The sequence below is a fragment of the Rhinichthys klamathensis genome, unplaced genomic scaffold, assembly GCF_029890125.1.
Source record: "Rhinichthys klamathensis goyatoka isolate OS25496 unplaced genomic scaffold, OSU_Roscu_1.1 h1tg000501l_1, whole genome shotgun sequence".
Classification (NCBI taxonomy): Eukaryota; Metazoa; Chordata; class Actinopteri; order Cypriniformes; family Leuciscidae; genus Rhinichthys; species Rhinichthys klamathensis.
This window is the reverse complement of record NW_026606982.1, coordinates 1,231,372-1,248,742: the sequence shown is the minus strand read 5'-3', so window position 1 is coordinate 1,248,742 and position 17,371 is coordinate 1,231,372. Positions and strand designations below refer to the sequence as shown.

General features: G+C 37.8%; 1 protein-coding gene across 6 annotated transcripts in view; it reads right to left on the bottom strand.

Moving 5' to 3' along the window:
- klhl13 (kelch-like family member 13) overlaps positions 1-17,371 on the bottom strand; it is a 79,555-nt gene that overhangs the window by 34,243 nt on the left and 27,941 nt on the right. Inside the window, exon 1 of one of the 6 annotated variants that reach the window (XM_056237875.1) lies at positions 12,366-12,817. The exons of 4 other annotated variants lie outside the window; for them this stretch is intronic. In XM_056237875.1, coding sequence (XP_056093850.1) covers positions 12,366-12,463 — 98 coding nt within the window. In that variant the 5' untranslated portion in view covers positions 12,464-12,817. Of the gene's footprint in view, positions 1-12,365; positions 12,818-17,371 lie in introns of those variants that run through there. One more of the 6 variants, XM_056237878.1, reaches the window with a different exon arrangement.

Below are 17,371 nucleotides of genomic sequence, written 5' to 3'. Positions count from 1 at the left end.
TCACTCCTCAGAGAGAATTAGAAACTAACCTGAAGTCTGATAATGAAATATCAAACATTAGCAAATGGGTGGGGGGAGGAGAGAGAGATGACTGGTTTGATATTATAAAATGTGTTGCTACTAAATATAACTGGCATTCTGTTGTGCCCTCTCTAGGCTGTTCTTCCTAAAAAGACATTATAGTGAAGGACGACTTTAAATCTAGGACAAAAGGCTTGAGGGAGGGAACATATTCCTGCTGTTAGTGCAGACTCAAGACTTTGAGTTTTGATGTTCAAACTAGTGCAATGTGAGATCAAGGTGTTGATTTATCGATTAAACTAAAGGGTTACAGGATTTTTTTAGGAATAGCTTAAGCTCTTTCGACTGTATCCATGTCATGTTGTCAATTACCTCAGGAAATCATGTCAACTCTCTTCTCAGGTTATAAGAACAGGAAATGCAGTAATGCACGTACAATGGAGGCCTAGCAGGCAAATGCCTCAGAGGGTTTCAAGACCAAAATGTGAAGCTCAGATTTTTGTCAAGGCACTTTGACTACCATTTCAAAAGTTTGGGTCATTAAAGCTGAAGCCCGCAGTTTTTCCTCTTTGTCGCCATCTCTATTCGAAATCTGCATTTGCAGTTATTTGCAGAATTATCAACTTTACATGGGTTGTATTTCGACACGGCACAGCGCGGATGAACACAGTGTTTGAGGAGAGTGTGCAGCTGTCAGTCACCGCGCCGGTGTGGATACTGGCATTCAGAATCACAGATTATTCTTTTTGGAAGTATGACCAACATAATAATTTTCACCGGAAAATGTCATCTGAACAAGTAAGTAACATCCACTTTTGTTCTGGTTCTGACATTGCAGTAAATCGCACTGATTAAATCTAACAATCGCTTATTATATCACGCAAAACCGTGCAAATTATACTTTGTTCTCAAATTGTTCATGTTAACAACATCTGCATTGCGTGACTGCATTTAAAGCCCTTCAGATATTTATCCTTGTTTTCACATGGGTCCGGTTGCAGTCTCTTTTTCCAAACTCACAGTCCAAAGTCTTTTGCATTTTACAACGGGTGAATCTCTAGTTGTCACTGGTGATTGCCGTTTGAACCTTTCTGGATCCGCCATCAAATTGATGTTTAATTATATCAAGTGCTGTGAGAAAAGGCTATAAATCTCCACCTCCAGCATCCTCACACGCAATATAGCTTATACTAGCCGAGACTCCTTCTTTAAGTGTACAGATGTGACGTAATGACGCAAAGACATGCTCGAATCTCCCGCGGAAATCCACCAGTACCACTGGAGTTAAAAACATTATTAGAAGCTTACCGTTTTGAATCGAGCTAAGACAAGCAGATAGTTTTGAACACTGGCTGGTTATGCATTTTCTCAAATATGTATTTTGGATAATTTTTAACCCCAAAAAAGCTACGGACTGCAGCTTTAAGCTTTTAAATGTTATTGAAAGACTTTCTTTTTTATACTCACCAAGGTTGGATTCATTTAATCAAAAATACAGTAAAACTATAATAATATTCCACAATATTTCTATGTAAAATTAAATCCAATTTGAAATATTACAATTTAAAGTAATTGTTTTCTATTTGAATATATTTTAAAATGTAATTTTGCAGCATCATTACTCCAGTCTTTAGTGTCACATGATCCTTTAGAAATCACTCTAATATGCTGATTTGATCTAATATGCTGAATATGATTTTTTGTGGAAACCATAATAAATTTTTCCAAGATTCTTTGACAAATAGAACGTCCAAAAGAACAGCATTTATTCAAATAGAATTTATTTTGTGATAATATAAAAGTATTTACTGTCACTTTTGATCAATTTAATGCATCCTTGCAAAAATGTGACTAATGCGCCACTCATTTTATCATCTAATGTGGGTGTAGGTTGAGCGTGTGTGTGGTTCCACACTTCTGTGTCAAAGTGTGTGTAATTTGTGGGCAGAAATGTGGGGTTATTTTTTGTTTGTTTGTTTAAAATGCACTTCCAGACAAATCTGCACGATTTCATGGCATGGTGTGTGTGACTCCCAAGGCGATCTGCTTGGTGATGCACAGAAACAGATTTATCCCCCATATAATAAGGAGATCGGAGTGTTGATTGAAAGGGTGATGATACAGAGACAGCTGACTCTGATGAAGAGCGCAGATACTGACAGATTAACATGAAGCAACAATATCTTATCTTTATCAATATCTTATCTTTATCAATATCTTTCCCTCTAGCATTGCTAGTGCTGTTGAACGGATTCTTAGACACCTCTGGTTGGCCATTGCGTTCACGTGCTCGGCTGGTAAAGAATGACCACAAAAAGGTGAAATGCGACCTAAAACATGACTTATTTAAAACATGTAAGTAGTAGCCTAACGTTAGCCATTTTACGTGGCCTTAAACGTGCGATGTTAGGGTGCAAATGCACGTCTTTGTGTGGAGTGTGGAAGCTAAATTAGTAAGCTAACTTCCACACAATCGGAGCGTATCTATCTTCTCAAAGGCCGGTGTTGCGGCTTCATTGTTAGCAAGAGCTCACTTCTCCCCAACGTGGACAAACTGTTGTTCCCTTCTCATAAAACAAGACGACAGAAATCATAAGAAAAAAAAAAAAAACAGTGACGGCGACGAGTCAGTTATAGCCTAATTGTCTATATTATTGTAGTGTTTCAGTTTGCTGCAATATTTTTTATTTATTAATTTTTATATTTATTTTTATTGTTTTTGGACTTCTGAGTTTTCATTCAGTGTTAAAGCTACTTGTCTGTCGACCTTATTATGTTTGCACTGATATTTCTCTTTTACATGTTTCAGTTTGTTGTATAATTATTTATTCATCTATACTGTATGTCCAACATTTCAAGTGTATTTTTATTAAATACATTTATTTCTAAGATAAGGCTATTTATATTATAGGATACATTTTGTCTGTATGCGTTCTGATCTCATAAAGTTCATATGATGTTTGCCAGTGTTGCTGTGGCAAGCTTTGTGCGTGCTCAATTTAAAATGTATACGCTCTAGGCATGTGCCGGTATCAAATTTTCATGCTGCGATTAATTGATTGAGCTTTTATCACGGTATACGGTATTATCACGATATTTTAATTGCACAAGAGAAACAGACGGATTGGGGGTATCTAAAAAAAACTTGCATCACAATGTGTAATTGTGATTGTCAAAACATTAATTTTATTTTTTAGTGACAACATGTTATAATGTTTACATGGTTACTGAGGCTACTGTTTGTATTATTGCTTAACACAATTTTCATGATTTCAATTAAATTCTTGGATTTAATTTCAATCTTGATTCAATATTGACTCATTTGGATAAATATTAGGTAGGCTACAGTAGATAGCCTGCATTTAAATGTTTCTCAAGAAAATATATATCTCACATAATGCTGTAAACATACAGAGAGAAATTAAATATAATGCATACAATATAAATATAATAATAATATAAATATAAAAATGTAGTATGCCGTAATTTTCATTATAATAACAATTATATAATGACAAGTACATATTAAAATATGTAATATAGTGCACATATTTAGCAAAATACTCCTCTCTATAGCTATTTTCTTATAGTCAACTAACATTAAATGGCTTTCCTGAGGTAAATGTAACGTTCTGTGACATAATTGTTCTCCTGCAGTGTTATTGACCTCTTTCCGTGGTTGAAAAACACTGATTGATCGAAAGTACGTACCTTTCGGTGGGTTGTACTGTATCTTTAATAAAAAGTAACAGATGATCGGTTTACTTGATCTGAGGCGCGCGATCTGTCACGTCACATTTACAAGCACCAAAACAGTATTTATTGTCTGAATTTCGTTATAAAACCTGAGAGCTGATATTTTTTTCATATCAAAAGTAACCTGCTCTGTCTAGTCTGTCGGTGTCAGTGTCCTCTTTGCTCCGCGATTTTTCTCTGGGTGAGAAAATGGATGTGTGGCGCGAGACCGTGTGAAAGTGTCAATTGCGTGAGTCTCAAGCTGAATGCGTGAGAGTTGGCAGCCATGCGGGGGATAAATAGTCGGCAGCGTTCCTCCTTCCGCCGTGCTTCTTCTCCATGTGAGGATTGTTTACATTAGACTAGAGTGCGCACTGCATGCACACAGTGCTTATACATGTGATGTGGGGATTGTTTACATCAAAGTGCACATGTGTTTTGCGCAGCATATACGCATTGTTTTTTAAGCGGTTGATGGAAAATAAGCTGATGCGCGTTCTAAAAATCTAAATTCGGATCTATTATTTTTCACGGTATTTCGAAGTCCCCGCGATAACAATATCGTGCATATTCATTACCGCGATTTATCGCATTACCGAATACCGGCACATGTCTATATGAGGTTATTATTTCTCCCCGATTAATCGACTAATGGATCAAATGAATGACTAACTGTCGACTTGGAAAATCTTTAGTCGGGGGCAGCCCAGGAGAATTATGTGGATGTAAATATGTAAATAAACTGATGTAAATAAACTGAAGTACACTGATATTTTTTCCCATATAAGATAAATGTTATTATATAGTTAGAATACACGCCTTAACTAAAGGTAAACAAATAAATAACTAACAGCTCAAGGGGGCAAATATTACCGCTTTATAAAAAAATAAAAAAAACACTTATGAATGATGGTAAAATGACTGTGATGACCAAATGCGAGTGAGCTAAGTTTACATGATGAGGCGGCTGATTTCAGATCAGTGTAAACCCAACTAAAGTCACAGTCACTAAATAGTACCATACTGCATAAATGTCACGCAATAAACAAAAACCTAACAACGTATCCAAGTGGGAAAAACTGAGATCCCTGCAGCTTGACATTTTTCACTTAATTTCCCCCAACTATAAAAAAGCATCTCACAGCTGCCATTTTACATTGTGCATAAAGGCCCCTTACGGACAAGTGTGTGCTGTAGCGTGTCCGGTGTGTTTGTTTGTGCTTGTGTACTGCTGAAGAGTTTCTACTCCCATAATGTTGTACAGATCATCATTTAGTCAACTAATGTGTTCCGTTTCCATTAGTTATTGAGAGAAACAAGCAACATCCATCTCTCTGCCTCTTATTTGCAGTTCGCATGAAATCAAAGGGTCTGTTATCAACTGTAGTGGCACATCTTTGATTGATTCAAACAAACGGTTATATGATGCCAACTATGGTCGAAATTCAGTATTCGCTCTGTATTTGACCCAGGGCTGCACACCATTTCTTCATCAACGAGATTCACATTTAAACATGACCTAAATCTGTGTCTGTAACACTTCAATCACTTTGTAATGAAACAATATGCTTAATTGCAAAACGAGTCAGATTTGCAGCATGGCTTTAGTAAACATGCAGATCATGTCCGACTCAATGGAGCACATGTGGTGCTGTTTTTATATGCTATCACATGCCCACTCAGGGACGTCCAGCTGCTGCAATTATGAATTGTTCTGACCTTAAACTGGGTTCAAAACTTTTATTTTTATTACACATGCAGGGAGATGAACACAAGCCATCTGCTGCAGAAGTTATGCATCTGTTTTACAATTAGGGATGGGACGATTACCGGTTTCACGATAAAATATACTGACGGTTAGTATTATCGTTTAAAATTTAATTATCATAAAAACCGTGTTTGATTATCGCGATTTTAATAACTCACTGTAAATCCTGTCAAGCCAGCAACAGTCTGACGCAGGCTCAGCGCACAATGTTTTTTTTTATTATTCGAGAAGGAATGGCGGAAGGCAGTGAGATTTTTCGTGTTCGGGAGATTTTTCAGCCTTTTAAGAGGACGAAATCTGAGGTGTGGTCATATTTTGGCTTTTACAAAAGTCCTGAGGGAAACTTGATCGAGGATGGTCCCCCTGTCTGCAGAACAAAAAGTCGCTGCAATAGAAACACTTCAAATCTGCCGAGTCGTCTTGTGTGACCATCACAAGGCAAGTTAACTTTGACCTCAATACCAAAACTACGTCTGGGAAATAATTGGGCACGAAATGTTGTTTTGAGTTGAAATATTTTATGTCACCCACTTAAAATAGACGTGAAGCTTCCGCGAAGAAAGGTTCGCAGCAAGTGGCTTTGAGCCAAAGACGAACGAACAGCCAGTGTTGCCAACTATTTTCAAAGGAAAGTAGCTAACGCCTTCCCTAAAAGTCGCTAAATGTCGCTAGATGACGTCATACGTCAATTAGCATATTCATGACGTCATCGCGTCGTACTTGCGTTCTGTCAGCCTAGTGTGTTTTCTCTCTAAATTAATGCTCTGTTTAATATAATGTAGCCGAATGTCAAATACAGCTGTTCTCATTTCCTATTTTTTTTTGTCAGACAATAGAACGAGTAACGTTAGCTATGATATAGTGAATGACTACATTTTAGGCCTATGTGGAACATTATCTGAATTGAGAGAGTTAGGGAACCGGATGAAGCTCTGTGATAGTGAGTGTTACAAGTAATAAGCACAAGAAAATAAATAAAATTAAAATGGTTAAACTACATTTTTTAACTATAAAACAAAAGAAAAGTAGATAAGTGATAAGTATGTGGAAAAACACTGCTCATTCGCGTCTGTCAGCGGCCGTGCGCTCCTCTCAGCCATTCACTGAACAGGGGAGACGCAGCTAGAGAGAGACGACAGGGAGAAAGCAAGACCTCGCGCTCGCTGGACAGAACTGGCAACATTTGGAGGTTACTGAGGTTTGTCCAAATAGTCGCTAAATTTGTCGCTAGTCGCTTTTTTGAAAAAATGTCGCTAAAGGGGTCAGAAAAGTCACTAAAAATAGCGACAAAGGCGCTAAGTTGGCAACACTGCGAACAACTTCAAGCAAGACTATTATTAAGAGTGACATTTTAAGGGATAGTAATGTATAGTTTCATTGTACACTTGTTACACCGATTTTATTTTTACGGGGACATATTGAATTGAGATTAATGTTTTAAATCTTACTCGTTTATAAATCCATTTTGTACAGCGTACAAAACAATCGTCCAGACAAGATGATCACAACAATATTATCAAACTCTGTAAACAATAAATCAACTCCGATAAAACGGGAGACGCAAGACGGCAAGTTGTATTTGAATGAAACAAGAGCGCGCGTCCGTTGTGATCATAGACTGTAAAAAAATAGGTTGTGATACATGGATGTGCGCTGTGTAATGCGTTGCTATTGACGACGGTCATTATAAAGAAGGAAATGCCACAGAATAGAATCTTGCTTAAAAAACTGCATAGAGCTGCTTGTTTTATTTGTTGTTTGTTGATTTTCAAATATAAAACTTGTTGAAATGTTTTCAGTGTGAGCATCAGTTCTTTTTGAACACTTTCATCTAATTTTAACAAAACCGTGATAATATTGATAATCACGATAATTTTGGACACTATAATCGTGATATGAAATTTTCATACCGTCCCATCCCTATTTACAATCAGAATCAGAAATGATCGTCTATTCTATTTAGTTTGTGTGTGTTTATGTGAAGTGAGTGAGTGACTCAAGGTTATAATCAATGAATTTATAAAATGTTACAGCTTAATGAAATAAACAGACTGAGAAGGTATGAGAAATTTTCAGAATTACTGCATTTACACAACACTTAAAAACAAATATCAAAAGATGTAATGCCAATTGAACTTTAAAGCTCCTGTATACGAGTTGATCACACAGTAAACTAAAGCTTTAAAAAAACAGCCCTTTTCCACTTTCATTTTTTCATCTTGATCTCCTCATATTTTACCCTCCTCTTGTACTACATTTCTTCCATTTCGCCACTTCACCATCCCATTTTCTTCTGTCCAAACATCCTCAACCTTCACAACACCTATTCCTCTTTCCTTCTCCGATCTCATTCCCTTTCGCTTAAATTCTCCTCATCTTTCTTTTTCTATCCCATCTCTCCACCTCTCTCCAACCTTCTTCATCACTCCTTTCCCCCATCTGAGGTGATCTTGAGGTGAAAATTGGATTCCTCCATTTCCTCTCAGATACAACAAGATTAAACAGATGTGAATAAATAAAGATGGATAATACAAAAAGATTCAAAAAGAGAAAGCGAGAAAAATCAGCTGCCTTTCTTCACTTCTGCCAGGTTAATGTTGGAAGAAGTGTTGACATTAGATGATAAATATGGCTTTGAATAAAGGTGTGGGAGTATAACTAACATCAGATATCACAAGGAAATAAACTTTACAATTCTGACAGGCAAGAGCACAAGTGACTTACAGCAAACAACAAGCTACTGCAGCACTAACTTATTTAATATAATCCCATTAATAAAATCACACGCTCACACATGCAGCACCTAAAATTAACACTTACCAAATGAAAATGAAAGTAAAAATTGGCTTTGGGATTGGGAGCTACATACCAGTTGGCTGGTAGCTTTATTAAGAACTGCTGGGCCCAAAATGAACTTTAGCTCATCTGCAATGGCAGGAATATTGTGCACCATAAATATTTCTTACCAGCTATGAAATATTTGCATGATTTTTTTGTCCTACTATGACAATGTACAAATATTGTTCTTTTTCCTTACATGTGACGGCAAACTGCAGATTGTGACTGGTGCAGTTTGACACACTGGCCTACACTGTTAGTCACAAACATGCAAGAAGCTACGCTACCGTTCAAAACCTGAAAAGTTTAAAATGTTTTTGAAGCAGCCCACCATGGCTGCATTTATTTATTTGATCAAAAATACTGGTCATATTGTGAAATATTACAATTTAAAACAAGTTTTGATGAAATTTCAGCATCATTACTCCAGTCTTCATTGTCACATGATCCTTCAGAAATCATATGCTGATTTAGTAAATCAAGAAACATTTCTTATTAATATCAATGATGAAAACAGTTGTGCTGCTTAATAGCTTTGTGGAAACAGTGAAAATTCTTTTAGGATTCAGCAATTATAAGAAACAGAAATCTTTGGTAACTATGAATATCTTTATGGTCACTTGATTAATTTAATGATTCCTTGCTGAACAAATATATTGATATTTTGAACAGTACATTTTCTCAATTCACTTGCCATTGGCAGGTGTGGCAAAAAGTTCATTTTGGACCCTGCTCACATGTCATTCTGTGTGGCACATGGGGGAGCTGATGAGGTCACATGATCAAAATAGCTAGCTACAGACTGTTTGTAATAAATATACTCTGGAACTGTAACTTGTACCACTATATTATTAGTCAAAACAGACCACAACACTTCTCAGAAAACAAACTTTTACTTCAAATTTGGAAAATACATTTTGGAAAAAGATATAAAACTATACCCAAGTGTTTAAATGTTTATGCTATTATTTGTGTTTGTGATATTATTATAATTACAGGGCATTGTCCTTACTCTGTTCAGTGTGGAGAAGCTGGTCATTTTTTTTAATCTTGAAAAAAAAAAAAAGAGACAACAGCAACGATGGACTAAACCCAAATGCAAATCATGCTAGATAAAATAGCTTGTGGTCTTTTCCAAACAGAATTTTGACTGAAAGTTAGTGTACAAAATTGAGAAAACATAAAAATGTATAAAGCAGGCCTCTTTATATCTGCAGCAGCAAGAAGTCTGACACATCTCATCCTTTCATCTGAGATCACAAGGTAGAGAAGAAAAGCTGAAACCGAAAAATCCAACGTGAAAGGTGAATGTGAAAAGGACGAACTGCTGTCAGTTCTTGCCGACATTTCTGTGGGATTGACACTGTCTTCACAGGAGACTAAAGTACATCAGAAAAGTGCTGGCAGCAAAGCAAACACAGCCTAAAATTCCTGGACAACTGTAATTACAAAGTTTTCATCATTATAAATGTGAAACAAGGTCAAGGCCAAGGTCCTTTTAGCAGTAGATGAGCAGGACTTTAGATCTGCCACGACTGCGTGTGTACCGTCTTGTGGTAACACAAACACACACCCATGTGTGCGTCATTCTCTTCCCCCCTGCGACAGAAGCTCTCCGGCTGTCACTCTTCATCACTCTTTTTAAGCTGAAGCCCAGGAATCCTTAAAGTCACAAATAAAGATAATTTTTTCTTGAAGGTGTCCTTAGGACTGTGTGCTTGGATTTTGTGGTGGGTGCATGTTTGCTCTCGCTCTGTCCACTCATAAAATAAAAAAATAAGAGTATTTTGCAAGAATTTTAGCGAGTATGGACACCTCTCCTTTGCCCTACCGAGCGTGAAATCCTCACAACAGGCAGCGGGTATATTTAGAGGTGAGATAACACTTTAGAAGTACATGCAACTAAATGAATCCTCACCTTCCTTACACCACATACGCATTCATTTCAATATAGTACACTGAAACGACATGCACACATGACTTTTGCACCAAAAGAATCACATCTTGAATGAAAGTGCCATTCACATCCATTCATGCGTTAGGGCAGCACAATTTTGCACAAAGTTGCGATTTTAAAAAAAATAGATTTGTACAATAAAATATTATATATATATATATATATATATATATATATAAAATATCAAAATTACTATTAAACCAAAAATAAAAAAAATCTTGCAATTGTAATTATCACAAAAAGAGAGAATGATTCATGTGTCCAAGAGGCATTTCTCCTCTTATTGAGAAATACAGAGACCACAGCTCACCCTGTAATCACACACAACACACAGCCAAAGCAGTAAAAATAGACTTTGTTTTTGCAAGGTTTTGGGAGGGGCGGCAGCAGGGTAGGGAACCCAACACTGTAATACACAACCCCAAACCTTACATTTGAGAAGATACAGAAGACATATAAATTTCCCCTGGAGAATCAATAAACTATGTTTATGAAGACTGTATGCACAACAGATCACAGAGGCACAAAGAAAGACAGGAGAAACTATTAACAAAACAAAAAAGACAATGAACTTTGGATCTAGCCTGTAACTCAGAACTGAACTAGCAAAACCACTTTCAGGCGAAGACTGATATAGCCTATGATTAGTAAGGGAGACCAGCGCCCTTAAACTCTCTCTGGTCAATGGTCATGTTTCAACTTTGTGCCAGAGGAAAATTAAGATCTAAAATGAATAAAAAGAGATAACTAGTATGGTCTTATTAGATAATGGTATAGGAGTCAGATTAAATGTAGGCTATATATAAATGATATTAAGATTGGATGGACATTCGAAACTTTCAAATATACTTTTATTGCAATCATTATGATCACAAGCTGTAATAACGCGTAGAAGGATAGCACTATTTTGCCTGTTTAACTGAATACATGACTTTAACCATCCACATTACTTGTATTATCATCAAGTTGTAGGCTATATTATTTGGACATTACAGGGCTCCCCCTGATGAGTCGGACCCTCATCCCAGATTTTTCCCTTGACTCAGTCACCTCTGGCTTCTTGATTGTAACATTTGAAACATGAATTTTCTGCAAAGCTGCTTTGAAACAACGTGTATTTTGAAAAAAGCTATACAAATCAACATGAACTGAATATTACATTTTTTCATTTAATTAATTCATGAAAGAATCACACATCTTGAACATGGACATGGCATACAGAAATATCCAATTAAATCTAATAAAATTTAAATGTCTGCAGACAAAAAATAAAATGTAATTTTGAATGTGTCTTATTAAAATTATTGGCTTGATACTGCTTTGGTTGGAAGCTGTGCAACAATACCTACATGAGTTAAGAAAACCTTTACAATTATAAAAGGCTTTGCAATTGTAACAGAGGGGTTTTTAAGGGGTTTGTTTTAACTGGGTACTGATGAACAACACTCTAGTGCGCACTGGTCCACAAAAGAGGATCTGTTTCTCATGTTAAAGACAAACTGCGGCTTTTCTAGTAGCCTACACATTTGAAGTTAGTGGTGTATTAAACATGCCTGAGCAAGGATTAGGCTAAGAGGAGCGGAAGCGCTAGCGGTCATGTTCCGTCTATCATCCAGCATCAGCAGCCCACCGGGCCCCGGGCCCCCACCCACCTCCACCACAACACAAGCGATCATACCCATGCAGGGCGCACGACAACGCCAGGACAAAAGATTCTTCACCGGCTGTTATCTCGACCCGGTGCATACTAGAGCTCAAAAACAGCCGGGGGGAGGATACGGAGAGAATAGAGAAAGAGAGAAAGCACATGAAAATCCTCCGTGGATGTAGAGAACTAAGCGGCGAGAGGAAACACGCTAAACGTTATAAAATGGGTCTCTAAACGTTCACAATTAGGTTACAGAGAAACGAGGGGAGGCGACACCGACCTCGAAACAAGCACAGCAGCAGCATCCTTAATGAATGTCTAAAGACGGAAAATAAACAATCATTTTAAAACACACACACACACACACTTCGACGCGATAATATATTACTCCTACTTACATATATGCAGGCGAGAGTGGGGAGGACCTGGACGTTTTAAGGACGGGCACTGGAAATTTCCAGCTGACGGGCGAACCGCTTTTCCATTTCAACGGCATGTTTTTCCAGTCAGCACCTCTGAGATACAGCGCGAATGAGAATAGCCGTCAATAGCGAGTCCATGAAGAGGCGACCAGCGCGGGCTTCCATCCCCGGCAGCCCTCGCCGAGAGCAGGGAGGAGGACGAGCAAAATATAAAGAGGAGGATCAGCCGCCGACACAGGCAGCTCTGTCTGAATACCGGAGCGAAGGTTGGCGGAAAACCGGGAGAAATGACACTTAAGCCTGAGCCGAGAGGTGAAAAGCAGGTGTGCCTGAGCTGAGCATCATCTCCTGAGAAAGACAGAGGGGGGATGATGGAGGGAGGAAAAAAATAGGCACCGTCTCGTCCGGTCAGCGCAGGGAACAGGCATGCGCGGTCGGTGCACTGAATGTTCAGCTAGTGCCACCTTGTTTGAATGCAGGCGGACTATGGCAAGCCGTATTAACATTCATTCAATTAACTACTGTCGATTGTATGTTAATAGTACTTTAAAAAATAAATAAAAAACTATAGTAGGCTAGGCTAACCCAATAAGCCCTGTAATATGCATTCGGTGCTTTAGATATCAACCATTTACTTCTGGTTATATGGGGCTGTTGAATGCTTGAATCTTATTGGTTGAATGTTGTAAGGTGTGCAATTATTTTCAGGGAAATGCACGGCTAAAGTAGTTCCAGGTCTTGACCACATAACTGAAATCATTTGGCGAAGTGATATGTAATTTCAAAAGGTCCTTACAGCCCACAACAGCAAAATAACCTTAATTCACAATGACACTGACCAAGCAAATAAACAATAGGATAAAAACAACAAATTATGTCCCTGTTTTTCCCCCACAAAATTACGTTTATTATGTACGGAAAGCACATACTCTCTTTCTCCCGCTCTCGCTCCCACTCAAACGCACGCACACACACTCACATAGAAACGTGTCGTCAGCGCTGATCTGATGATTTTATCAGTAAAATAGTTTAACAATTTGAAAGCTACCTGACATTTCTTACTAGTGAGGTAATAACGGCGCTGTTCCTGGAGCAGAGACTCAGGTAATTCACACGCTTAATTCTAGCTCTCTATAATAACGGCAATGACTGCTATCAGGGGCTCTCAAGTCTTCGTTACTAGGCCTAGATGTTACAAAATGATGTTTTGGAATTAGCAACAGAGGTTTGATATTAGATGCGCAAGAAATGAGTCCTACACACAAGGGTATTATAAGGACAAAAACATGAGAAATGTCTTGGAATGTAATCTGAACAATGTTTTGAGGTGTGGAAACCGTAGTTTAAAGGGGTCATATAATGGTACATGCACTTTTACAAGTTGATTGTACTGAAATGTGTGTTGGCAGTGCCTGTACACAACCATCATAAAATGATAAAAATCCATCCAGTGTTTTTGTTTTAATCTCCTTATATGTTTTCCCCTGCCTCAAATCAAGCCGTTCGACCGTGTGACGTCACATGGTCGGAAGCCCCTCCCACGATTGTTGATTGACAGGAGCGTTTCAACACAGACCCGCCCTCGCTCGTGAGGGAGCTGTCAATCATAGTCCGCGTGTACCGGCGCGGTCATTGTTGATATGCTGGAGCACTGTCTATGAGCAGAATGGCGTCTAAGCGATTGTGGTGTTCTGTTCTTTGGGTGTAATAACAAACACAGCAGTCATTTTAATGTTCCTAAATCCAAACCGCTGAAGACGCAGTGGCTGAGTTTGTTTTTGAAGGGAATATTCCCCACGAGCAACGTCAATGCTTTCATGTTTGCGCGAATCATTTTCACACACCATGAACGAGGATCAATATAAAGCTGGATTTGCTAAGAAGCTGCTCATGAAAAAAGGATCGGTACCAGATATTCGTGTTCCTGCTGAATCTCCAGAAGAACGGAAGTGAGTGTAACGTTTTATTAGGGGTGACCCCGAATAGTCGAAGATTCGATGCTTCGATAGGAGGAGCCTGATTCGACTACCAATCTCACGGTCGAATCTTCGCAGATGTGTTATTAAACGAGGATTATGTCATTTTGGCTATATAAGTGTGCTCAATGTCTGATTTCACATAGAACTACTGGTTTTCTGTCAATACGTTAATATACAGCCTATTATGATAATGCTGTCAATAAAAATGTGGAAAGAAAGAAGCTTTTAATAAATATTTTTTAACGTGCGTGCAGCGTGAATAAATCCAAACACCCCGTGACAGATTTAAGTTTCACTTTCGATCCGTGACCGACAGAGGAGCGTCTTGTCGGCAGGGATTTAAATGTCTGGGATAAGAAAATCTAAAGATGCACACCATCAGAAGGATATTCTCCAAGGCTGGATTTAGCATCAGGAAAACCATGATCGCACTTCTGCCGGCCAACTTTAACAGGTTGGTTTTCCTCGGGACATTCTAAAACGCTTAACGTGAAAAAAGCTTTTAAAACACTTAAATGGCACTTTTACGTGCTTAATGTGTACACAGTAGGCTACACACCTTAAGAAACCATACTATGTGGAGATAAGCAGATGACCCCAGAATATGAACGCAACGCGTTTCTCCTATAGAAAGTCACGTAAAGCTTTTTCTTTAACGGTTTTCTATGGGAGGAAAATGCTTAACGTATAATAAAACGCGTTGCGTTCATATTCTGGGCTCATCTGCTTTTCTGTAGGCTATATAGTATGCTTTATTAATAAGGTGTGTACAGAATTTGATCTTTTAATATAACAGTTTTAGGACAAAGCCGTTAAGCGTTTTTCACGTTAAGCGTTTTAGAATTTTATCCGCGCACACAATTTGAAAAGACTCAAATGGACACAGGCCGAGTGAAAGACTGGATTTTGTTTTTTCGATCAGGTATGGGTACAAGTGATTTCAAAACATTTCAGCCGGTTCTAATTTGATTTTTGGATACTGTGTGAACACGTTTAGCTAAAAAGACTGCCGCTCCAGTTTAGCGTTTATTGTTGTTTCTGCAGTTAAAAAGACAAAGTTGACAATCCTGGCCATACTTTCGTTATTTTAATAATTTCTTTATTTTTATTTTATTAATTGATCACTCAGGGTGATCTAATTTAACTATTTGTGACTTGTGTTTTGAATATTTGTTCCCCTGCACTTTAGGCATTTTGCACACATTTGTTCTGGTTCTTGTGACTTGATTCTGACTTATTTCATTTTGTATTTTAATTTATTATAAATGTATATTGTGTTCTTAATTGTTGATTATTTTTCAGTGCATCGATGTTGCGCTGTGGGCTTACTTAGAGCATGCTCGTAAAGGCAATTCAGCCGATTTAATTTGATTTGCATGTGAAATGCAAATCCTACCTGCAGTGTGGCCTTTGCCTTTCTGCAGTTATTTATGTTATTTCTTAGTTTTATTGATCCAAAATGTTTTTATACATTTTCTTCTATATCTTTGTGTGATGTTCTGTACATCGCGGCTTTAAAATGTTAAAGCCCCGCCCCCTCCCCAACATTACACGCATGATTCGACTATTAGTCGACTATAGGCAGGCAGGACTTGACGAATCTGATTCGACTATGAAAATCCTTAGTCGGGGACACCCCTACGTTTTATTAAACTTTATATTAATATATTAATCTTTGCAAATCGCTAGCTGCACGCTTCACAATGAATGCGTCTAAGGTTTACACTCAGGGTACATTACGGCATGTTTTCTATGTATGACGTTCTCAATATAATTCATAATCCCACGTTTATACTGAACAACGCGTTATGGTTATTGTGTAACAAATGGTGTGTGCACAGAACAGAGAGGCGGGGTGAGCAAAGCTCATTATCATTTAAAGTCATATGCACTGAAACGGCGTGCTGAAAACAGAGCTGTTTTTGACCAGGTAAAATAAGTGTTTTCTTACAATACTAATGAGAATTTTGAATTAAAGTATATTACAAACTTTTAATTTAGAACCTAAAGAATCATATTAGCTTGTACAAAAATGGCATTATATGACCCCTTTAAGTGGAATATTTGACTCCAGGCCATTGAATTATTGAAAAATAATGCACACCCGAGGTGTAAAGGCCCGTCGTCAATTATTCCTTACTTATAGAATAAGTACTATTATTGAATATATAACAAAAACATTTGCTAGTTAGATTTAAGGACAGAAAAAAAAGTTAAATTGGCTTGCCATTGCTAACTGCAGAGAGCTAGTGAGTGAAAGAGAGATAAGAGTTTAAATGACCTGGCATCAAATACAACACGACTGCAGACACAAGAAATCTAAAACCCAAGTACGATTGTCTTGAACATTAAAGAACATCCCTCCTGTTCCTCAGTGTTGTATAATAGTGAAGCATTTCTCACTGATGTCCATTATGAGAGACAGGTCTTTTCAAAACATAGCTAGCTAGGCGGCACAAGCAGGGCACAAAGTCCACCGCGGGGCTCTTTACCCACTGCCATGACAGCACATGTCAAAGAGGAGACAGAGAGGAAAAGAAAGAGCTACCACATTCGTTTCTGCGATTATGTCCATCTTCGTTAAAAGTGCTGACAACAAATCAGAATAGATGTACTTTCACTTATTAAATCACTTTCTGGATGTGCTACAACATTTGAAAACGTGACCAAGTGCGTGTCACTCTCTCTGTTCTTTTGTGCTGTCCACCATGTATCTCTCCCTTTCTCTCTGTCTGAGTGGCATGTGGTGGCCCTTCACCTCACTGTGTTTTGCTTTCTTTTGAGTCCAATTTAAATTAATTTCCATTTAAATAAGACATTTACACAGTTTATGGAACACACTTACCTTACAGCTTACACTATCAACAAGCAAGAAATATTATAATACTATTGAAAAGTTTGGGGAAAGTAAGATTTGTAAAAAGAAATTTATATTTTAAAGGTGCAGTATGCGATTTTTTAGAAACACTTAATATTTGAAATCAACCCAAACAAGCTGATGCG